This window comes from Panulirus ornatus, chromosome 18 (genome assembly GCF_036320965.1).
Source record: "Panulirus ornatus isolate Po-2019 chromosome 18, ASM3632096v1, whole genome shotgun sequence".
Taxonomy (NCBI): Eukaryota; Metazoa; Arthropoda; class Malacostraca; order Decapoda; family Palinuridae; genus Panulirus; species Panulirus ornatus.
The window spans coordinates 6,823,312-6,848,625 of NC_092241.1; the positions used below are offsets into that span (position 1 = coordinate 6,823,312).

Below are 25,314 nucleotides of genomic sequence, written 5' to 3' on the forward strand. Positions count from 1 at the left end.
CTCACAGTTGCCGCAGCTGCCTAGAAATAACAACTCAGTTGCCTCTAATTTTTGTTCACACCACTGGACATAAGACAGTAAAAGGATGTCACAACACTTGTCTTTGCTCTTTTTGAGCATGTTACCTTCTTAGTGTAATGCAGTGAACTTTTGGACTGTGTATCAGAACCACAGGGTGAAGAGTTGCCAGTTTATCCTTTTTGTGATGCTATGGAATGCTTCCTCTGACAGTCTTGCCTATACTTCCACTTGGGAAGGAAGTAGTTTGTGTGTGTATTGAGGTCCTTGTTTATTGTTTCAGGCCTTTTATTTTACTTTGTTAATATGTTTCTGACAGAAAGACAGGTAATGTTCTTTGTAACATTTGCTTATGTGGGAGAGCTTTGTCTCTCCAGATGTAAATTTAATGTTAATTTGATGTTTAAGCTTTCTCTATGAAATGACCCTCGTGCTGTGTGTTGGAAGGATTTGTTTAAAACTTTAATGCTAGAATTTGTAATATCTGGATTAAGGGTAGATGGTGTTGAGAAGTTTTCAGAAAGTGACATGATTGTTAGGTGTTTTACTTTAATGCATTGTTATACTTGCATACACTTTCAGAGATGGAAATGTGTTAGCAAAAAGTTATTCATTTGTATGCCATATACAGTGACACCAGGAGGACTGTCAAAACATAACTTTATACTTCCTTTTATGATTGTTTGTTCTTTTATGATTGTTTTATATTTGTTTATCTTGTTTCTAAATCACTCCCTAAGTTTCTTTTTGGGCAAGTTTCATTTTGTCTAACTTCTTAGCTTCAGCTATAGATATTTAATGTTAATTATGCTCCTTTTTCATGTAAATGAAATACATCAGAATGTACCACACCTACCCAAAATCAAAATGGTTTTTTAAGATAATCCAAGACTTTGTTGCGTATGTGATGCCTTTAGATTTTCATGTAACCTATACAGTCATAACTGAGAGAGACTCTCTTGTCTTTAGTAGCAGCTGTTAACGTATGGGAAACCAGTCTTACAAAAAAAAAAGAAAGAAAAAGATGTGTTCCATCATCTGTGTCTTGTGTCTAGTTCACTTAGCTGTAGAAGTGCACCAGAACTTTGTTCTAGCTAGTTACTTCTGGTTAGAAACCTATTTTTTCAGAGATATAGTTCCAGATGTAACTTTAACTGAATAGCTGGCCAGAATGAAACTATGTCACTTAAAGCAATGCAAGCAGCGACAAAATGTGGGTCCTTTTAAGGCTATTCATGTTAGTGGAAGTTATTGAAAACTCCCAGACTTGAGTCTTAAGAGTGTAGAGCCATACAGATAATTCAGAGAAAAACTTTCAAACCATTCATTTGATGAAAGTCTTCTCATATTCATATCTATGGTTCTGCTTCCAGCTTCTCATATTCATATCTATGGTTCTGCTTCCAGCCACTCTTTTATGCATGTTGCTTATACAGTGAGAGACACTTTTTTTGAATGAAAACATCGAGATGAAAATCTACAAAAAAGATAAGTCAATTCCGAGCTTCATCTAATAGTGATTTAATACAGCTTTGTTGTAGCCAAAAGCAGAGCCTTAAATAAGACTTGAAATGAAGCTAGGATTCAAACAGCCAAGCTTAAGGTTCTGCATAAGCTTAGAAACAAGGTTAAGAGCTGATCTAATGCAGGTTTTCAAAATTCAAAAGGCTTTCATAATCATCATCTAACAAAACACTGAAGGCTTCATTCCTCTGATTTCATTCATAGCAATGGATACAATCTTGTGGACAAACATTTTACCTCAGTTGAGGCAAAGTACTTCAACAGGATTGTTAACATATTTTAACATGTTGAAAAAAGGTGAAAAACTCTTGGCACACTGAAACTCATGCAAAACTCATCATACTGAAAGGGATATCTTGTTCCCTTTTATGTGTTATCCCATGATATGTAGCCACTTCATCCCAGTAAGCATGAAAAAGATAGCTATGTTAAGTTTCTCCCTTTTTGAAAGATATGATGATGAAGCACTCTGATACATATTGGATCTTCAGAAACCAAATCTTGTATGCCCTTCCCTGAATCCTTGCCCCTAAAGTCCAGTAAGCACCACAGAATCCATTAAGTTAAAGACAGCTCCTCACATCCATAACATCCAGGACTTTAGGCAGAGTCTGTGGCAGCCATCATTATTGGGCCCTTGAAAAAAGTTTTGCTCATTGAGATCAAATGATTTCATCATATCTAGCTCGTGTAAGTTCTCCATAAACTGCGCAATGTACCTAACAGACTTACATATTCTGCAGTATATCGGTAGGGACCAGAATGTATAGATGGAAAAGGTGGGAAAGTAGTGCCTGGTGGTGGAAGAAAGATGTTTGTTGATACTTTAATAATTGATTCTGGCTGGAACATTTGTCGGTTTCAGCCAGTTCCATTTCAGGCTGGAACATTTTCAGTTTCAGCCAGTTCCATTTCAGGCCGAAACATTTTCAGTTTCAGCCAGTTCCATTTTAGGTTGGAACTTGAAATTTTTGTTCTGTTGTATTCCTGCTGTGCTGTAGTTGAACTCTTCCATTGTGATAAATGTGATCAAAGAAATTTCTAAAAAGAAAATAACAGCATGGGTCTCTCAAAAGTTCCTAAAAACACTTAATTTTATCACTTTTTTTATGTTTGGTCAAATATTCTTGATTACATATTCCTTGGTTGTATTCGTTTAGCAAATGTACAACGGTTGTTGTTCTGCTACCAAATTAAGGTAACTAACTGCTTACTAGAAAGTCTGTGCACTGTTTAATTGGTTTGATGTTTATTTTTCACCAATGCAGTTTTTATTATTGTTTTATTTACTTCTGTAGACGATTACTAGTTGTGCATCATTTTCTTGTTGCTGGTGTGGTGCAAATATGATGAATCATTACAAAATATCTGCATAATGTAGCCTTCTGTTAAGTTTTAAGGTTGCCACTTGATATATTGACACTAGATATTGATGATTAGACAAAAAAATGCTTATGAAAAGTGTTGATCATGAGTTTACTAGCCTGCCAGTGAAGAGAATATCTTTATAGTGGGAGATTTATAGGTATACTGTAAGGCCTCCTTGACTTTAAACATCACATTATTTACACACTGTAGATAGCAGTGTCAACATTTTATAGCTTGATACTCACGAAATTTGATGTAGTCTTCGTGGGTACAACCATCTTTGGAAAACCATTTCATTCAATTTAAGTTAATCATTATTGACCTTGTTGTAAATTTCTCATTTGTTTTCATTTCAGAGAAAATGTATATTCAGGTGAAGGAGGAGATTTGGTTGTAGGCTTTTGAAATATAAATAAGGCGCATGCCACCGAGGCACAAAAGTGGCGGCCAAACAGGAAGAGTTTGGCCACACACGGTTCACTTTTATAGCCACAGGTAAGGAATTCATATTTTCATGCTTGTTTGTGCATGCTGCAGGTTACTGAAATTGAAGCTATCAGGGCTGCCATACTTATAGTGAGAGAGAACCACCGTGTTTATACTGCTGAACGCTACTAGTACAGCAGCCCTGGGGGCCAAACATTAACCACATTCTTGAATTTTTCCTGTCTTTTTTTTTAATTTGTTTAAGTGTACAAGTATATCTTTGTATTTTTATGTGTATTTTATATTATTATACTTAATCGCTGTTTCCCACGTCAGCAAGGTAACGCCAGGAAACAGACAAATCATGGCCCATCCACCCATATACACACTGCAGAAGCTGGTGACTGAGTTTGGTAGAGTGTGTGAAAGAAGAAAGCTGAGAGTAAATGTGAAAAAGAGCAAGGTTCAGTAGGGTTGAGGGACAAGTCAGTTGGGAGGTGAGTTTGATTGGAGAAAGGCTGGACAAGGTGAAGTGTTTTAGGTATCTGGGAGTGGATTTAGCAGCAGATGGAACCATGGAAGCGGAAGATTGTCACAGAGTGGGGGAGGGGGCGAAGGCTTTGGAAGCGTTGAAGAATGTGTGGAAGGCGAGAGCATTATCTCGGAGAGCAAAAGTGGATATGTTTGAAGGAATAGTGGTTCCAACAATGTTATATGGTTGTGGGGCATGGGCTGTAGATGGGGTGGTGTGGAGGTAGATGTGTTGGAAGTGAGATGTTTTAGGACAATATGTGGTGTGAGGTGGTTTGATTGAGGAAGTAATGAAAAGGAAAGAGATATGTGTGGTAAGGGAAAGTGTGGTTGAGAGAGCAAGAGAGGGTGTATTGAAATGGTTTGGTCACATGTAGAGAATGAGTGAGGAAAGATTGACAAAGAGGATATATGTGTCAGAGGTGGAGGGAATGAGAAGTGTGAGACCAAATTGGAGGTGGAAGGATGGAGTGAAAAAGATTTTGAGCAATCAGGGCCTGAAGATGCAGGAGGGTGAAAGGCGTGCAAGGAATAGAGTGAATTGGAATGATGTGGTATACGGGATTGAACCAGGGCATGTGAAGCATCTGGGGTGAACCATGGAAAGTTTTGTGGGGCCTAGATGTGGAAAGGGAACTGTGGTTTTGGTGCATTGTACATGACAGCTGGAGACTGAGTGTGAACGAATGTGGCCTTTGTTGTCTTTTCCTAGTGCTACCTCGCGCGCGTGCAGGGGGAGGGGGGTTGTCATTTCATGTGTGGTGGGGTGCTGACAGGAATGAATAAAGGCAGCAAGTATGAATTATGCCCATGTATATATATGTATATGTGCGTGTGTGGACGTGTATGTATATACATGTATATGTGGGTGGGTTGGGCCATTCTTTTGTCTGTTTCTTGCACTACCTCGCTAACAAGGGAGACAGCGACAAAGTATAATAACTAGATAAGATATATATATGCCATAGTCATGGAGATAGGAACGAGTGTACAGACTGTGGGGAATGAGATGGCCTGGGAAGCAAATGCTGCCGAAGTTAGCGACTGAGTTTGGAAAAGTGTGTGAAAGGAGGAAGTTTAGAGTAAAGGTAACTAAAAGCAGAGTCATTGGGTTTAGCAGGGTTGAGAGACAGATTAGTTAGGATGTGAGTGTGAATAGAGAAAACTTGGAGGAAGTGAAGTGCTTTATGTACCTGGGAGTAGACTTGGCAGCAAATGGAACCATGGAAGTGAGTCTTAGGGTGGGTTAGGAAGGGCAAAGGTTCTGGGTATGCTGAAGAATGTTTAGAAAGAATTTTATATGGGAGAGCAAAAATGAGTATGTTCAAAGGAGTAGTAGTTTCAGCAAAATTATATGGATGCGAGTCATGGGCTACGGATAAGGTTGTACTGAAGAGGGTTGGAAATGAAAAGAAATGTTTGAGGACAATATGTGATGAGGTCGTTTGATTAAGTAAGTAATAAAAGGGTAAGAGAGATGTTTGGTAATAAAAAGAGTGTAGGTGAGAGAGCAGAAGAGAGTGTGCTAAAATGGTTTGGTCATAGAGAGAGAATGAGTGAGGAAATGTTGACTAACTGGATATATTTATCAGAAGTGGAGGGAAAAAGGAGAACAGGGAGACCAAATTGGAGATGGAAGGATGGAGTGGAAAAACTTTACAGCAATAGTGGCTTGAACATGCATAAGGGTGAAAGGCATGGACGGTATAGAGTGAATTGAATAAGGTGGTATACTGAGGTTGAAGCATCTTGGGTGAACCATGGAAAGTTCTCTCAGGCTTGGTTGTGGATAAGGAGCTGTGGCTTCAGTACATTACACATGACAGCTAAAGAATAGATGAATGGATGCTTGCCATGTTCCACATTAATGAGGCAGTGTCAGGAACAGATAATTGAGCCTTAGATTGAATATCCTCACATAGTTCCTTCTTCTGTTCCCAATTGTAGAAAGTAATGGTATAACCCCTCTGTCACCACTTATTACATTGAGGGGATTTGTGGGTATTCCCTCTCCCCAGGGATATTGCATCTTATTTTTTTTAGTCTTTTAACCTTTATAGCTGAGTCATACCTCTTCCTGTGACCCTCTTTCTACATATTCTCCCAGTGACATCCATCCATCTCTGTAAGAGATGCTTCTCATGCATGGGGGCAGGGGGGTTGGCATTCATCCACTTTCCTTTTCAGTAACAGATTTTAACTCTGAGATTTCTCTTGACACTTTTCCATCTCTCTCTTATCAGCTGAATCCCTCTCTCATATGTGTACTGTTGCTTCTCTCTCTTGCTCTTTTAGAAATAATACATTGAAATCTGCATATGTAGGTTGCATCTGCCTTGAGACAGAAAGTGGTGGTCCTGATCAAGAGTGATTGAGAATTATCTAATACCATAAAGGCATATTGTCCTTAGTTTGATTTTTAGTTGTTTCACTTGTACAGAAAGCTTAAGTTTTACAAGACTTAAGTTTTGCTTTATGTCTTGATTCTTCTTTGTAAGGTTGATACTAAGGATTTTGACTTTCCAGGGCTGAAACCTAGGAGAGGATGCCACTTCTAAAGCGGGTGGTGTCACCCGTGCATGTGTCACGGGTACCCCTGGTAGAGGAGTGGGTCACTGACGAAAATGGCCGTGTGTACCCTGCACTGCTGCCAGCTACATACCAACCACAAGACTTAGAGGCATTCACTAACCTCACCCTTGCCAACTTAATCACTCAAGTAAGAGGCATTTATCCTGAAGTGTTCAGGAAAGAATGGTTTCATCAAATTGTCGTTGATGAGATTATGCCTTATTGTACTGGATCTTTTTTTCCTATAAGTTTAGATCATTCTACAATTGCTGAGAGTTAAGGATTCATCTTGAATGGCACTTTACATGTATTTGAACTTTTAAACTACTTTAGTCATAAGTCAAAGTGCCAGAAAATTGAGGTATTTAAAAGATATTAAAACTCTTTCAGTTGTCATCACTCTCTCGACATGCTGAGGATTTGTTTGGTGAAATGATTGCAGAGTCTACGGCCATTCTGAATCGAACAGTATCGTTACAAGGCAGAGTCGACAAACTTTCAGTGAAAGTCAAGAATTTAGATAGCAATGTAGAAGAAGGTAAAGATGTTTATAATGAATTTAGTGGATTTGTGTTACTGTCATAGCTTTTTCTAACCTTGTCACAGAGCTGAGGATGAAGAAGGCTTTTAGCTCCTAACCAGACTATATTGGATAGTATTATCAATATGTCAATATATATGGTAAACCTTTTTTGAGATGTTAGTGAAGTTGGTTTTGTACTGCACAGGAGTAGATGAGCATTAGTTCACAAGTTTTGCCCCACTTATTGGTCAAGTATTGTGTTAATATATTTATGTTTTCGTTGTGAAAGCACAAGCTGTATCTGTGATTTATAGTGATTGAGCTAGTTGTGACAGATGTAGCCTCATACACATTTAATCCTTTAGACTGCTTTACCTCCAGGTGAGTGCCTAAGTAATGTTGTAATTATGAAACAGCAAAGAGGGGCATTTCCTTGTTGAGTAACTTCGTACTGTTGGAGCTGTTTTCTGCTCAAGAGCAGCAAAGCCTGGCCAGCAACAGTAGTTAGATACACAGTATAGAAGTAATCTGGTAGAGATTTGTCAGGAAATTTTTGCAGGTGACTGGTCTACTAAAATACTTAGGTTCATTATTAGTCCATCACAGATCCTGTGGCTTTTTTTTGAAAATAGGAGAAAATTTATGGTGGTAGATATGATATGTATAGGTTGATGTGGCAAGCAGCAAGAATCATGGCAAGTTGTATAGTGAAAATAAAGGAGGATGTGAAAGCCTTGCATAAATCAGTGTAGTGAAGTAGCAGGGATGGATGAAATGGGAGTGATAGTGCTGTTGATTGATTCGTCAAACTCTTCAGTGATAGTATGGCTTAAGCTGAGACACCACAGAGCTGCATGAGTGCATGTAATGTATTGCCATATAAAGCAAGGATGGGGAACACAAATTAATTCTCAAATTGCAGAGGGACTGTAGAAGTCTTGGACTAAATCTGAATTTAGGGTAGAATAATGATGGAGAGGGTGGTCACCTGCATAGACCATCTAATTGAGAAGGAACGTTTTTGTTTTAGGAGTGGTAGAGAGTGTGTGGACAGGTGTTTTACCACAAGAAATTTTCCTGGGAAATATTTGAGAAATGAGAATGAATCACAGTTGGCGCTTTTGGATATGGAGAAAGCCTATGGTACTGTTGACGGAGAAGCCTTGTGGAAGCCCATCAGCAGGTGTTCAAAGGAGAGGTTGTTGGATGGGCTGAGATTAGCAGCAAATGGAGTGGAGAAGACAATCCATGGTGTGGTCTTTGAGGCTTGGCTTTGGATTGTGGATCTGGTTTTGGCACTTAATGCACAAAAGCTGGAGAATGGATGTGTGCAACCAAAGCTTTCTTTTGTTTTTCTTAATGCTATCCATTAAGGCAGGAGAGGTAGTTAGGTATAACAAGAAGAATTTTTATTCCTTGACCGGGTTTGAAAACAAAATGTGTCCATCAAAATGCTGTTGATTGAGAGAATTTTAGGTAGCTGTCGTGAAGGATGGTTTAGTGTCTGAGTGGTGCAAATCTGCAAGTTGTTTGCATTATGAATTTGAATGAAGAAATGGGTAGGTAAAGGGAGAACAGATGTATGGTTTCATTTGTGGCAGTGCATTTATTGTTGTGCTGCTAGAACATTGATTTTGTCGATGCATTTTCTGTTACTGTGCAGAAAACTATTATCAAGTTTATTTCATGATTATATGTATTTTATTTACAGTGTCATTGCAAGATATTCATATGCGAAAAGCTTTCAAGTCTTCAACATTATTTGACCAGCAAGTGGTCTCTCGGGATACTATTCCTGCTGCAATGTTAGAAACTTATCAGACATGTGAACAACCTCCTCCTTTGCACCAACTTAACCCTTATAGGTGAGTGTTCCTTTATTTAAAAATTTTTATGTTTGATTTTTTTTCTTTTTTAGTTTTGTTGAAATGAGACACCCACAGGATTAACATTGCAGGGGTCATGCAGGTTGTTCTTTTTTATTGAATACATAAGGATTGGTCTTCAGCATTTGCATATCATGTTGATTTTGAGATGAAACATGCATTTGTATTGCCACTTTTATGAATTTTTTTTTTTTTTTTTTATTGTCGCTGTCTCCCGCGTTTGCGAGGTAGCACAAGGAAACAGACGAAAGAAATGGCCCAACCCCCCCCCCATACACATGTATATACATACGTCCACACACGCAAATATACATACCTACACAGCTTTCCATGGTTTACCCCAGACGCTTCACATGCCTTGATTCAATCCACTGACAGCACGTCAACCCCGGTATACCACATCGCTCCAATTCACTCTATTCCTTGCCCTCCTTTCACCCTCCTGCATGTTCAGGCCCCGATCACACAAAATCTTTTTCACTCCATCGTTCCACCTCCAATTTGGTCTCCCTCTTCTCCTCGTTCCCTCCACCTCCGACACATATATCCTCTTGGTCAATCTTTCCTCACTCATTCTCTCCGTGTGCCCAAACCACTTCAAAACACCCTCTTCTGCTCTCTCAACCACGCTCTTTTTATTTCCACACATCTCTCTTACCCTTACGTTACTCACTCGATCAAACCACCTCACACCACACATTGTCCTCAAACATCTCATTTCCAGCACATCCATCCTCCTGCGCACAACTCTATCCATAGCCCACGCCTCGCAACCATACAACATGTTTGGAACCACTATTCCTTCAAACATACCCATTTTTGCTTTCCGAGATAATGTTCTCGACTTCCACACATTCTTCAAGGCCCCCAGGATTTTCGCCCCCTCCCCCACCCTATGATCCACTTCCGCTTCCATGGTTCCATCCGCTGCCAGATCCACTCCCAGATATCTAAAACACTTCACTTCCTCCAGTTTTTCTCCATTCAAACTCACCTCCCAATTGACTTGACCCTCAACCCTACTGTACCTAATAACCTTGCTCTTATTCACATTTACTCTTAACTTTCTTCTTTCACACACTTTACCAAACTCAGTCACCAGCTTCTGCAGTTTCTCACATGAATCAGCCACCAGCGCTGTATCATCAGCGAACAACAACTGACTCACTTCCCAAGCTCTCTCATCCCCAACAGACTTCATACTTGCCCCTCTTTCCAAAACTCTTGCATTTACCTCCCTAACAACCCCATCCATAAACAAATTAAACAACCATGGAGACATCACACACCCCTGCCGCAAACCTACATTCACTGAGAACCAATCACTTTCCTCTCTTCCTACATGTACACATGCCTTACATCCTCGATAAAAACTTTTCACTGCTTCTAACAACTTTCCTCCCACACCATATATTCTTAATACCTTCCACAGAGCATCTCTATCAACTCTATCATATGCCTTCTCCAGATCCATAAATGCTACATACAAATCCATTTGCTTTTCTAAGTATTTCTCACATACATTCTTCAAAGCAAACACCTGATCCACACATCCTCTACCACTTCTGAAACCACACTGCTCTTCCCCAATCTGATGCTCTGTACATGCCTTCACCCTCTCAATCAATACCCTCCCATATAATTTACCAGGAATACTCAACAAACTTATACCTCTGTAATTTGAGCACTCACTCTTATCCCCTTTGCCTTTGTACAATGGCACTATGCACGCATTCCGCCAATCCTCAGGCACCTCACCATGAGTCATACATACATTAAATAACCTTACCAACCAGTCAACAATACAGTCACCCCCTTTTTTAATAAATTCCACTGCAATACCATCCAAACCTGCTGCCTTGCCGGCTTTCATCTTCCGCAAAGCTTTCACTACCTCTTCTCTGTTTACCAAATCATTTTCCCTAACCCTCTCACTTTGCACACCACCTCGACCAAAACACCCTATATCTGCCACTCTATCATCAAACACATTCAACAAACCTTCAAAATACTCACTCCATCTCCTTCTCACATCACCACTACTTGTTATCACCTCCCCATTTGTGCCCTTCACTGAAGTTCCCATTTGCTCCCTTGTCTTACACACTTTATTTACCTCCTTCCAGAACATCTTTTTATTCTCCCTAAAATTTAATGATACTCTCTCACCCCAACTCTCATTTGCCCTTTTTTTCACCTCTTGCACCTTTCTCTTGACCTCCTGTCTCTTTCTTTTATACATCTCCCACTCAATTGCATTTTTTCCCTGCAAAAATCGTCCAAATGCCTCTCTCTTCTCTTTCACTAATACTCTTACTTCTTCATCCCACCACTCACTACCCTTTCTAATCAACCCACCTCCCACTCTTCTCATGCCACAAGCATCTTTTGCGCAATCCATCACTGATTCCCTAAATACATCCCATTCCTCCCCCACTACCCTTGCTTCCATTGTTCTCACCTTTTTCCATTCTGTACTCAGTCTCTCCTGGTACTTCCTCACACAGGTCTCCTTCTCAAGCTCACTTACTCTCACCACCCTGTAATATATCTAAGGAAGATATTTTTGTTTATGTTTCTGTATATAAATTTTCATGTTGACCTGAGTGAAGGGTTGCAAAAGTAATGGTGTGCTGCTTGTGGAAGGATGGCTTTGGTTTCATTTAGGCAAGGTTGCAAAAGTTGTTTATGCAGAACAAAAATTCTTGTGATTAGGGATGACTTTTGACAATGTTTTCAATTTGATCGTGCTTTTTGGGGTTGTATTTATTTTCAAATCCTCTTGGTAGTGGGCAGTATTGGTAAGAATGTTATGATGTAGAGCAGAGGTGACATTTAGTTATAGTGGCCTGTGTGATGTTAGATTTTTAGGACTTTCATTTTGTGGTGGTGGAGGTGGTGGTGGTGGTGTGCCATGTGGAAATCAAATTATGGGAACTTGCAAGGCGTCAAGAAATTAGTCCAACCCAATGTTAGCTAAGTTACCATATTGCACTTATATCCTTCCTGTAGGAGCAGTTTAGCAGTATACCTGTTATTAGGAGGAACAAAGTTTCCTTTTTTTTTATTTCATTTTGAAAACCTTGAGTCTTTAGACTGTAGTTTGACTCATCAGTCTCTTAAGAGTTGTCGGTGATATGCATTTGTCAAAGGTTGATGGTTCTTGTTGCAAAAAGAAATACACATTGTATGATGGTTGGACATGTCTAGTGTGTTAGTCCAGAGAGTATATAGCTTAATTTTCTGCCATGGCAGCTCAAGACTGCTAACCCCAGAGGGTATGTGTAGGGGGTGCTGAGTTGCCAGCTATCCATAAAATCAGGAGATGGATCCTTACTAGAGGGAAAAACAATCTGCTGAGATGGATGAACCTGACAGAGATTTGGAGAAATCTTTAATAGGATGGATGATAATGCTGTTCTATAAGATGAGGAATGGCATCAGGGCATTTTATACAAATATGCCACTGAAATGTGTCATGAGTTAGTGATGAAAATTAGTTAGTGATTTTGGGTGGAGAGTAAGCGTTAAAGTTCAGATTTCACTTTTAACATACTAGGCATAGGTTGAGGATGTGTACAAGTGATGCTGCTGAGGCTTAATGTATCTGATCTGCCATATTAGATTGGGAATGATGCAATAGTAATTGATAGATGTAAATTGTAGTTTGATACACTGTGTCAATATTTCTGATGTTTTTTTTGTATAGATTTTTATGCTTACTCTTGCTTTTTAGGGATGATGGAAAAGATGGCCTGAAGTTTTACACTGACCCATCGTACTTCTTTAATCTTTGGAGGGAGGAGATGACGCAGGAAACAGAACGACTAAAGCTTGACAAAAAGCAAAAGGTATTTGATAGGTTTTAGATTTTTTTGTGATGTACATTTTCAGTTCCTTGTTGTTGAGTTCCTTTCTTTTAGAATATTTTAATTCAGGAGTTTTGGTATTTTAGTTGAGTTCCTTTTTAAGAATATTTTGATTCAGGAGTTTTGGTATCTTACTTGCTGCACAAGTTGTTAATAAGATTTTATTTCCAGTGTAGCATATTAAATTTTTTGTTTTGCATAGGGTACATTTTTGAAGTTTGCATGATTGATTGTATTTTGATTGTGATTCTAGTTTTATAAACTTGATTTTTTTTTTTGGCTTATCATTAGGCAAAATGTTTGCTACTTTTTTATTTGCCAGTAGATTAATTTGTGTTGCATTAATCAGATTAGTCCCCAAGAAAGATGATGTTATCCAGTGTTGAATGGACCGTCCAGCATTGATTTGCTTATTCATACCTCCAAATATATTTTCATTTTTAGCATGCACATGGAGGGGAGCATCGAAATGAGGCAAGTTCGTCAGACTGTGTGGGTGCATGGTTATCCCTGGGGCTTTTATATACACAAGTTATTACATTAAGGGAAAAGAGCCATGTTCTGTATTTCTCTCAACCTGTTTTTGATTTTACACTTCATTCTGTGGTTGTATTTTTACTTCTTTGCATTATATTTCTTAGAACTAAGAGCCTAAGGCATTACTTTATCTTATGAGGGACAGGTCTCATTACTTTACTGTGGGTGACTTGGTTTTTGGCCCAGTCATGTCTGACACAAGGTCTTTGTTCTGCTGTGCATTCATCTGACCTGCTTTCTAAACTGGTGCAACAATTAAGAATCCCTGTTTTCTATTAATTTCTAATTGTATGTAGGTTGTTAACTTAGTGGAGGTGCTTGCAAAATATAGAATTGAGAAAATAATTGATATCTGATCATATAGTATTTAGATTGTTAAGATATAAGATATTTCTTCAAAAAGCCATAAAGGGCATCACACTGAATGATTCATTGCAACTTCTTTGTGTAGTCAAGTGTCTGCTACTGTACAGCACCATAAAATAAGGCTGATTATGAAGTGTCGAATGTGAATGAGTATACTTGAGAAAGATACCCTGACCGCAAAGAGATTAGTCCTATTCATGTATGCACTCTCTTTTCCTTACTCTCTTGTTCTTTCTCTTAACTAACTATTTTATGTAAGTTTACATAAAGACCTCTATTGTTTTATGATTTTCTATTTTATTCATTACCTTAAGTGAGAAAATGGCACATGTCAAGTGTGGTTTTTAATCAGAATCCAGAGCTTTAGCTTTTAAGTTATTGATGGTTTTGTCTTGAACACTTGATGTGATGGTCACTGAAATTGATACTACACTAGCGAAATTTGTAATTTGTTTCGTTGAACATGTATGGGACCCTGTCTAGTGCACATTTCTTAGACTTGTTCTGAAAATATGGTCTCGTGTCCAAGTCCACTGATTTGCTAATGTTTGGACATGTGTTTGTATAATCAAGTCGACACATGTCCATGTTGAATCAGATGAAACTTGCAGCACCATTTTGTAGTTAGCAGAGTGATGCAAAGCACATGAACCCAGTTAAGTCATCAATCCATTTGATGACGATGTCCTTACACCTTTATGGATTGTAGTAATAGGGACATCTGTTTATCATCCTTATTGTGTGATAAATTGAAGAGGATCATTTTAGTCATATATTTTGGAATGTCACTTTCAAAGATTACATTTGTAATCAAAAAGTATTCAAATTCCTGTAGCCATGCTTAGATTTGATTTATGTAGCCAGTCTCATCTTTCATGTGGAGATCATTTATGAGGGTAGAATATACATGTAACTCTTTTCACTAAAGGGTTTTTGAATCCACTTTCGATGCTTTCACCATCAAGCAACAGTAGCTGGAGTGAATAATAAGAAGTCTTCCTGGTGAATTCCATCCTAATGGTGTAGCAGTTAGCATTGCTGAATGTGTGCCTGTACCATCTCACCTTCCTGAAAAAAAATGCCTTCAAGTGTAAATGCACTAACTGGATTTAATATGTTAGTGAGCACAAAATAGTGTTCATTCATCATTTTTCTTTAGAAATGTTTTTAGAGTGAGATCAAACAGCTAACACAAAATATAAACAGTATTCAGGATGGATTCTTCATTCATTGCCCTTCTAAGGATGCTGGAAAAATTGTATACCAATTGGATCAATTATTGTAGTTGCATAGCTCGTATATGATGAAGACAAGGAAATTCTTGTATGTCCACATGGCTCTTCAGTAGCTTATGATTTTACTACAGCTTTTCACTATCTTAATTTCAACAATATCTCCTGTAGATGCTTTCTTTGTGATGCATTATTTGCTGACCAGGTAATTTTCTTCTTTTTCTCATTTTCACAAAGAGTTTTGCTCATCTACTGTTAAGTTTGTCCCTAGTGCCCTGTATCCCAAAATTAGATTGAAATTAGAGTTGCCTCCATAAATATTTTCCAGATAATGATGCTATATCTATTACTGTTTTTTGTTGCCCATTTTAACAGAGTGGAGCAGGTACATAGTATTTTTATACAAATGGTATTGACTGTTGTTTTTATCCAACATACATGTTTTCTTGAAGTACATGTTATTTGAATCATTTATTGTTAAGAGGTTTTATGTTTCTTTTGATTTGATATACATTGCTTGATTTTGTTTTTTGCATTGTCAAGTATTTATTTGTTAGCTGTCTGTAAATTATTTCTGTGTCAGTCTTTATGAAACCCACTAACATTGCACTCACCCTTAACCCTCATGCTGATATTTGTTTGTTTTCTGCATATATATAAACTCATAATGACTGAGAATTATTTCTCACTAATAGCCTAGCAAGCCTAAAGGAGATGGGAGAAATAAGAGTAAAAAGGTGCCAAGAATGACTGCCAACACCCGAGAAAGACAAAGACAGTTGGCAATTGCACATGGGGAATATATTGCTCCTCAGTCACAGTATAGGGCCCCACTGAATCAAGTTAATGAGGTTCGTATTATGTGATTGATAGAACTTTCATTTTGTGTGTATACTTTCATGATTATCAATGACTGTCATTGTTAGTGCATATTACTGAATTCTTAATTTCCTGTTGGTGTTGTGATTTGTTCTGATGAGAGGGCCTTTCCAACAGGGAATATATGATGAGTCAGCGGGAATGAATGCTGCTGATGGACGACCACTACGGCCTAATAGCATAGAACTTCGTGGTCACTACGGAAATGCACATGCTGGGGTATATGTTGTTTGTTTTTCGTATCTTAAGTTTTTCTTTTTATGTACTTCAAGCATTGCATTATACGGTCATGAAGAAAGTTGCTCTTTGTAGAGACTCAGTCGTTATAGTCACTACTCATAACAGTGGTACATGTTCAGTACAATTTTTACATGCAGCCACCTACTATTCCATTATCATCTTCATTTAATACCATATTTATCTTAGCCATTCTTTAAGTATTAATTATCTTGACCATAATCTTTATAGAGATGACAATATGACTTGTTTCTTTGTATTTTATGTGTATATTTGTTGTAAAGAGATATTTTGTGTGATCTAGGAAACTCATGTATTGTTTTCAATGTTTGCTAGGAGGGAGTATATGGCACAAATTCCCATCCACATGCATATTCTCCAACACATGAGATGAACCAGTCAGTGCCAGTGGCAGACCACCAGGGCTATCCACCACCTTACCAAGACCAATACTCAGGATACCCACCTCCACCTTATACTCCCGATGGGGCTGTCTCACAGGGTAAGAAATTTTTTTGCCTAGTCTTAAGAGAATTTTCATGATCAAACAAAATGGTTTTTGGTTACCTAAAAGAAAATTTTCGTATTTCACTGAGGAAGAGTTTACATTTGAGGGGGTGGTATCGTGTGTCCAGCATAGGCATTTTTTGTAAGTTTCATTTTGGCTAACTGTCCAGTGTGATTAACTTCATTCCCATTTCTTGGGGTGGAAAAGGTGCATGCAACCTTTCAGTTCATTTATACTCATTCTCAACCCATACTCAACATCTTGAAAAGTGAACAGAGAACTTTAGAGCTAGTATGAAGTATTACTTTTTACTCTGTGCATGGTGATTCATTATGGGAGACCAAGGTCATAATTCGTGGCATCCACTCAACAAAATGCATCTGATAGGGAGTTAACAAGGAGAGTGTATGATAGCATGATCAAAGGTGTTGGTGTGAGAGGAAGACCACCTGCGACATGGGTAAATAGAGTAGAGTATTGGAGGGAGAGAAATAGTAGAAGAATCCATAGAATGGTGTAAGGGAGGTAGGCAAGAAAGAATAGGTAATTGAGAACTCTTTTGCCACCCCCTTGATGGGATTTCCCAAAGGCAGCGAGCATCAGAGATGTAGATAAATGGATAGGTAGATTCCCTTAGCTAGGTAAATTCCCACAGCTCACAAGCCATACCTGGATGGTTGATTCCCATATCTCACATGCCACACTTTGGTGAATAATTCTCATGACCCTCATGCCACAACTTGTTGATTGATTCCCTTAACATGGATGCAGCACTTGGATGAATGAATCTCAATTTACATGCCACTTGTGGTTGATTGTTTCCCATGATTTGCATACTAAGATGAATGATTCTCACAATTCGCTTGCCACACTTGGATCAATGATTTCTGCAACTGACTTGCCACACATGGTTGAATGATTCCCACCTCTTGCATACTACATCTAGAGGAATGATTCCCATAACTCACATGCACACCTAGTGGAATGATTCTGACAAGTCCATTTGTCACACCTTGATGGATGATCCACAACTCATGCTACATCTGGGTGGATGATTACCACAACACACATATCACACCTGGGTAAATCATAACTATTCTCATGAAACACTCGGGTGAATGATTTGTATAAGTCTTTTGTCACACAAAAGATTGAAAGATTCCCCTGACTCACATGCCACACCTTGGCAAGTGGTTTTCACAGCTCTTATGCCACACCCAATTGAATGATTCTAATATCTTGCCTGCCCCATCTAGGTGAATTAATACCCACTGCTTGCTTGTCATATCTGGTTGAACGATTCCCATAACCATATGCTACATGTATATAAATGATTTTCACAATTCATGCTCTACATCTTGATGAGAAGTGCTGATGTAATCTCGAAACATTGAAAGTGTTACATTTATATGTAGATACTGCCTTTTGGATGGCAAAGAAATGATGTCACATTATCTGAGTGGCAAGAATGTTCAGCAGCTACACTTGAGGCTTTGGATTTGAGATTTGATTCCTGTTCATCCCACTTCTTTAGGTACTCCCATATCTCACATGGGTCAGAATGAATGTTCATTCTGTGGAATCATGGTTGACAGAAATTGTAGTACTCTCTCCATTAACTTATTTTGTACTGTTGGGTAAAAAGTAATAATAGGCTCAAAACTCTTGCTAAAGTACTATTATGAGGATTTGATTAAAGAAAGGCAGTTGGAACCTAGAGTATCTCACTGTTTTACTCTTCCTGCCAGGATATGCATCTTCTTTGTCATTCAGTTTAACACTCTAGCCATTCTTGTACAGTTTCGGTTTGTCTCTGCGCACCGTATCATGTAGATTAAAAGGCATGTTTTACTGGTATTTAGAGGTACTGTATGTCACATGTAACTAGTTAGTACCACGAAGATTCCTAGAGTAACTGTTGCCTTTTCCTATCATTTGAATTGGAAAGTGCTCTTTATCAGTATGTAGAAATGCCTTATGTTAGGCAACTTCAGTTAGCTGTGGGAAAGAATCTAAGTGTTATTTGCTTATGTAATGTGGTGAGGGACAGTATGCATTGGCATGTGTGCCAAATTTAAGTGTCTGTGCAGCAAAAAAAATATGAATTTTGATTCCAGAATTTTTCCTCTTCAATTTTTCTTGATATTTCAAGAAAACTGATAAGACTAGAATTTTTTTTCTGAATTTTTTGATAAAGCTACATCCTTAGGAACCCCCTAAATTTCTGTGGCTTTATCCTTAAAGTGTTAAATTTGGTATGTCCTTTGATAAGTTAATGAAATTCCTCATTTACTTTTATAATTATATCCATAAGTCGTCTTTTTGCCCAGACATTTATGAGAGATATGCATACTTCACATTGCAGGTAGCACTCCTAGTCGTACTTCAGGTCAGCGTGCACCATCTGCCCGGCCAATGCAGCCTCCTCCAGACCCACCAAGTAACAGCAATACACCCACTCCACCAGGTGGCTCTCACAGTGGTACTCCAACTCGTATACGTGGACCATCCCAGGGGCGTGAGGCTTTACCTCCACCACCTCCTCCACCTTCTGACCGACAGGTAAATTGCAGATTGCAGAAAGTTCACACTGATTATTACAAACCCTCTTACCATGTATTATTGGATTCCAAATATTTTTGTGTTATACCATGCATGCATTCATCTTTGTTACAGTCTTTTACCACCATAAGTTTTTCATAGGAATTTTTGATTTTATGTAAGTTTTTGGAACATTTCTTTAGGAGGATGCTCAACAAACACTGACATTAATTATCATTCAATGTCGTCCTGTTCACATGCCTCTTACTCAGACTCCTGCTTATCTAGTCTCTCCACTGTGAAACAAGTGTGAGTTACAGTGAATAGGAATGATGTGGTATATGGTAAGTGATGTGTTATCTGTGGTTTGAGCCAAGCTATATGAATTAGTTAAGGGGGACTACAGAGTGGTCTGTGAAGTTTGGTTATGGATATATGGCTTTGGTTTTATTACATTATGCATGACAGCTAGAGAGTTTTTGTGAGCAAATAAAGCTGCTCTGTGTTCCTGGCACTGCTTTGCAAATGTGGGAAACAAAAAAAAAAAAAACTGTTGCTTCTCCTGGCTTTGTGAGGTTGTATCAGGATATGAACAATGGTTTCATTTGCTTACATTCACTCTCAAGCTTTCATTTATGATCACCAGAAGCAGATCTAACTATCTACAGCCAGATCCCACAGACCATTCCACTATTTACTCTAACTGTTTCATATGTGCTGGTGTATCCCACTGACCCCATTTTGCCCCATGTGTACCACATACTCGGTTGATTTTCTCCAATGTACACCACTTCTCTTGAATGTTCAGATCCTGATACCCCCAAAATGTCTTTCACATTAGTCCTCCACTTCATTCATCCCCTTTCTCTCCTCCATGTTTGATGCAGCATTTTAAGTCAGTCAGTCTTCACTCATCCTCACCATATGTCTGATCCATTTCAGCACACCAGGGTCAGCTCTTTTGTATTTGATCAACCCACCTCACTCTAAGTATTGTTTTCATTTCCTTCATTTCTTTTGTGTACCGGGCCCAAGACTTACATCTGTACAACACTGTTAGAACTACTATACTCTCAGACATACTTCTCTTTGCCCTAACAGACAAAAACTTCTTCAACACGCTTCTCTATGCACCAAGGGCCTAAGCCACCTCTCCTGCACCTATGTTCCACTGTGAGTGGGAGGGGAGTTGAAAGGCAAGGATGGCAGTGCATTTAACAGTGAGACAAATCTTTTCTTTTGAATTGGAAGGGGAATATGAGGAATGAGCGAGGTCATCATCTTGATGTACCAAGAAAGAAGGAATCTAACTTGCAGAAAGAAAGATGAATGATACTTATTATTAAGCACAGGTATAAGCTAACCATGCAGTAGAAAACACTTAAATGAACATTGAGAAAACAAGACTTGAAATATGAAGTACACCACAAATATATGGGGAGAGGGTAGCAAAGTGTCAGGAGGGGGACTTAAGGAGGGGACCATTGGGGAAGGGGAGAGGCAATACTGTGTCGTTGGTGCCAAGGACATGGACAAGTGAAATGTCTGCATAGGTTATGGCTATCAGCATATGAAACTTGAGAAGCCTAAAGGCAGTGTTGTACTTCAATAAACACTGTTTTGCAAATTCTGAGTTGCTGGTTGGCCAGTAGTGTGTGGTTCACTGATTCATCTCTCATGCAGTCTCATTTGTCGAAGTTAGGCCTGAAACACGTGAGCTGATGCTTCCTAGTTAGGAAGATAGTGTTCGGTGTTGAAAGCAGTGCTTCCCCTTGAAATAGATTGAAGGTTAGAAGACCTCATTCCTGATTTTTCTAGAATGTATCCAAGTGAATCAATCATATGAGCATGTAGGGTGTCACCTGGAGAGAGAAGTTTTTTGCAAATTTCAAAACATGCAGTTTTTTATTGAATGACATTTACTTATTTTGAATAAGTGAAAAGGTAACTTATTTACTGTTGTAACCATAGCATCTTATCCTTCACTTATCTGTATTGTCGTCACAGTTACATTAATTATTTGTATATTTTGTGTTGTTTTATGTTTTTCACTGTTTTTTCTCTTGGGTAATGATGACCTATTTTGATGGTATACATTGTCGAGGTGGTGTGCAAAGTGAGAAGGTTAGGGAAAATGATTTGGTAAACAGAGAAGAGGTAGTAAAAGCTTTGCGGAAGATGAAAGCCGGCAAGGCAGCAGGTTTGGATGGTATTGCAGTGGAATTTATTAAAAAAGGGGGTGACTGTATTATTGACTGGTTGGTAAGGTTATTTAATGTATGTATGACTCATGGTGAGGTGCCTGAGGATTGGCGGAATGCATGCATAGTGCCATTGTACAAAGGCAAAGGGGATAAGAGTGAGTGCTCAAATTTCAGAGGTATAAGTTTGTTGAGTATTCCTGGTAAATTATATGGGAGGGTATTGATTGAGAGGGTGAAGGCATGTACAGAGCATCAGATTGGGGAAGAGCAGTGTGGTTTCAGAAGTGGTAGAGGATGTGTGGATCAGGTGTTTGCTTTGAAGAATGTATGTGAGAAATACTTAGAAAAGCAAATGGATTTGTATGTAGCATTTATGGATCTGGAGAAGGCATATGATAGAGTTGATAGAGATGCTCTGTGGAGAGATGCTCTGTGGAAGGTATTAAGAATATATGGTGTGGGAGGCAAGTTGTTAGAAGCAGTGAAAAGTTTTTATCGAGGATGTAAGGCATGTGTACGTGTAGGAAGAGAGGAAAGTGATTGGTTCTCAGTGAATGTAGGATTGCGGCAGGGGTGTGTGATGTCTCCATGGTTGTTTAATTTGTTTATGGATGGGATTGTTAGGGAGGTGAATGCAAGAGTTTTGGAAAGAGGGGCAAGTATGAAGTCTGTTGTGGATGAGAGAGCTTGGGAAGTGAGTCAGTTGTTCGCTGATGATACAGCGCTGGTGGCTGATTCATGTGAGAAACTGCAGAAGCTGGTGACTGTTAAAGTGTGTGAAAGAAGAAAGTTAAGAGTAAATGTGAATAAGAGCAAGGTTATTAGGTACAGTAGGGTTGAGGGTCAAGTCAATTGGGAGGTAAGTTTGAATGGAGAAAAACTGGAGGAAGTAAAGTGTTTTAGATATCTGGGAGTGGATCTGGCAGCGGATGGAACCATAGAAGCGGAAGTGGATCATAGGGTGGGGGAGGGGGTGAAAATCCTGGGAGCCTTGAAGAATGTGTGGAAGTCGAGAACATTATCTCGGAAAGCAAAAATGGGTATGTTTGAAGGAATAGTGGTTCCAACAATGTTGTATGGTTGCGAGGCGTGGGCTATGGATAGAGTTGTGCGCAGGAGGGTGGATGTGCTGGAAATGAGATATTTGAGGACAATGTGTGGTGTGAGGTGGTTTGATCGAGTAAGTAACGTAAGGGTAAGAGAGATGTGTGGAAATAAAAAGAGTGTGGTTGAGAGAGCAGAAGAGGGTGTTTTGAAATGGTTTGGGCACATGGAGAGAATGAGTGAGGAAAGATTGACCAAGAGGATATATGTGTCGGAGGTGGAGGGAACGAGGAGAAGTGGGAGACCAAATTGAGGTGGAAAGATGGAGTGAAAAAGATTTTGTGTGATCGGGGCCTGAACATGCAGGAGGGTGAAAGGAGGGCAAGGAATAGAGTGAATTGGATCGATGTGGTATACTGGGGTTGACGTGCTGTCAGTGGATTGAATCGGGGCATGTGAAGCATCTGGGGTAAACCATGGAAAGCTGTGTAGGTATGTATATTTGCGTGTGTGGACGTGTATGTATATACATGTGTATGGGGGTGGGTTGGGCTATTTCTTTCGTCTGTTTCCTTGCGCTACCTCGCAAACGCGGGAGACAGCGACAAAGCAAAAAAAAAAAAAAAAATATTGAGGACAATGTACTTAAAATATTTCCAAGGAAACCTGTACTTCCCCATCTTCTCTCTCTTTCTCCAATTTTTGGTAATACTCCCTAAATTTCATAAATTATTTTGATTACAGCAACAGGTTTCACTTGATGGAATTGTTCCGGGGGCATCCATGTCTCCAGGTCCTGGACGTCATGCCCAACCATCCTACCACAATGAGCAAGACCTTCCTCCACCACCACCAACACCAGACAAGACCGAAGAGCCTGATCCACCTCCACCATCCCCACCACCCCCACCACCTGTAGCAGCTGTGCTACCACCTGGGCAGGTGGTTGGAGCTCCTCCACCTCCCTCTCCTCCACCATTAGTTCCTAATGGAAATGCACCTGGAGCTCCTCCTCCACCACCAATGCCACCACTTATGATAAATGGGGTCATTAAATCGGTAAGGGACTTTAGCACATCTATTAGTTTTACTTTATGAAGATATAGCTCTTAAAATTAATTTGTAAAGAATTGGTTTTGATTGATTTAGGAACACTAGAATGTGAAAAGTAATGAGATGGACAGAATGGAAAATGGTACAGAATTTCACTTTCTTTACCAGCACACTAAATAGAAATACTGAAATGGAGATCAGGGTTAGTTTTAAAAGATAGAAAAATTACTAGAGATCTGAGAATAGATGTAGAGGAAAAAATCATTGAATGGTTGGAGTAGTAGGACCAGCTGTATAGTGATCGTACATGGGCCTGAAACAGCAGAATGGTAGACAAGGTGTCAGCAAGTTAGATAATGATGTAAGTTTTTAAAGTGGGTTTGACATAAATGAGAAAGAAATAGTAAGGGATTAGGCCATCAAGTGTGATGTTATAAGTGGACTAGTGATATGAAGGTTGTATGTTGTTTTGTTACGAACTTGCTGAGGGAATGCCTGTGGAAGGGATGAGCATAGTATTTGAGTTAGGTGAATAAGGTTAGTTGTGAGTAAAGGAAAAATCATTATGAACAATAACAAGGGGAAAGGAAGGAATATCAGCATGGTAGAATGCTCAGATACATTGAGGGACCTTGCTTTTATAAAGGTTTACAAGAGCTGCCCATCCCTATAATTTCCTAGTTGTTTTTCTCATTTCCTTTCAACTGAGATGACCTTGAATTGGACATGTATTACTTGTGCCAAGTAGATCTTCATAAAAAGAACAATACAGCTGTGTTAGATAATGTATTTGTTATTTCACACTGCAAATTTGCATATGATACAATATGATGTTTCTAGTCTAGCATCCCACACTTTGGTAACTCCCTTACACCAGCATAAGTGAAGATATTGGTGCTCACTGAAGTGGCGTTCATGTTTGTAGAACTTGCTACTCTCTTGGCCAGGTATTGTTATAGTTTATTTTTTGCTGTTTTAATTTAGATGGTCACCTCCCTTGCTCTTTCCCTCTAATTCCTGAGTATTTTGCCTGTATGATGGTGTCCAACATGTATCCAAGATCTAGTAATGAATGTGTTAATGCTAGTGGTATGAAAAGAAACCACGATAAGCTTATGATTTTTGCAGAAAGCGGAAATTCTGTGGAAGTTAGAGAAGGTGAGTCATTGCTTAACCTTTTTAACTGATTTAGTTTTGGTTCTTCAACAGTTTATGACAGAGAAGCAACATGAAAAACTAAAGTTCTGTAATGAAAGTGACATGAATAAGGGTGTACATGATATTAAAGATTTGCATTTTTATGTATGATTACAATAAGAAGTACCCATTTATATATCTCGTAATGTTATAACCTGTAGTGACGTAAAAAACATAAGTTATGATGAATATTGTTGAGACAGTAACAATATTGTTGAGACAGTAACAGTGGAGGAATATTTTGCAAGGCAGTTGTATTTGCATGGAAAATTCTGTTCCTATTATTTTTGTTTCTAGTTATATTTCCTCATGACTTAGATTCATATATGTTTTTCAGCAATCCCAGACTGTTCTAGCAAAACCCAAGAAAACTGAAAAGAAAGTTCTTCCACCAGTTGAAGTTGATGGTCGAAGTGAATTGCTCAAAGCCATCAGAGAAGGTTGGTAAACAAAAGATAGTGTTAATGATACAATTGAGATGGAGCCAAGTGAGGGCTTTTCTTGCAGGCTCAGCCATCTGTTCCTGGATCTACCTTATTTTGACAGAGAGAGACATGCAGGTACAAAATATCCCCTAACCTTTACCATCCTGCATCAGTATCCTTCTCTATGGGGCACCTTTGTCGTCATGAATCTGCCACTTCCATTGGGCAGGACCACAAGGTGATAAAATGTGATGATGTGTATGAGGACAGTTGAAGTGGCTCTGTTTAATGTCATCAGTTTGGAAGGTACATTTTGAGCTTGAAGAGTCTTTTGATATGTTGAATTAGTGTTTGTATTGCTGGAATACTATGTTA

General features: G+C 38.9%; 1 protein-coding gene across 2 annotated transcripts in view; it reads left to right on the forward strand.

Moving 5' to 3' along the window:
* SCAR (wiskott-Aldrich syndrome protein family member 3 SCAR) overlaps nucleotides 1–25,314 on the forward strand; it is a 40,363-nt gene that overhangs the window by 8,885 nt on the left and 6,164 nt on the right. For both annotated transcript variants that reach the window (XM_071672818.1, XM_071672817.1), the window contains exons 2-12: nucleotides 3,267–3,405; nucleotides 6,394–6,586; nucleotides 6,829–6,976; nucleotides 8,673–8,826; nucleotides 12,584–12,698; nucleotides 15,547–15,702; nucleotides 15,848–15,949; nucleotides 16,304–16,469; nucleotides 18,841–19,037; nucleotides 23,009–23,323; nucleotides 24,852–24,954. In XM_071672818.1, the coding sequence (XP_071528919.1) occupies nucleotides 6,413–6,586; nucleotides 6,829–6,976; nucleotides 8,673–8,826; nucleotides 12,584–12,698; nucleotides 15,547–15,702; nucleotides 15,848–15,949; nucleotides 16,304–16,469; nucleotides 18,841–19,037; nucleotides 23,009–23,323; nucleotides 24,852–24,954 (1,630 nt within the window). In that variant the 5' untranslated portion in view covers nucleotides 3,267–3,405; nucleotides 6,394–6,412. The remainder of the gene's footprint in view (nucleotides 1–3,266; nucleotides 3,406–6,393; nucleotides 6,587–6,828; nucleotides 6,977–8,672; nucleotides 8,827–12,583; nucleotides 12,699–15,546; nucleotides 15,703–15,847; nucleotides 15,950–16,303; nucleotides 16,470–18,840; nucleotides 19,038–23,008; nucleotides 23,324–24,851; nucleotides 24,955–25,314) is intronic.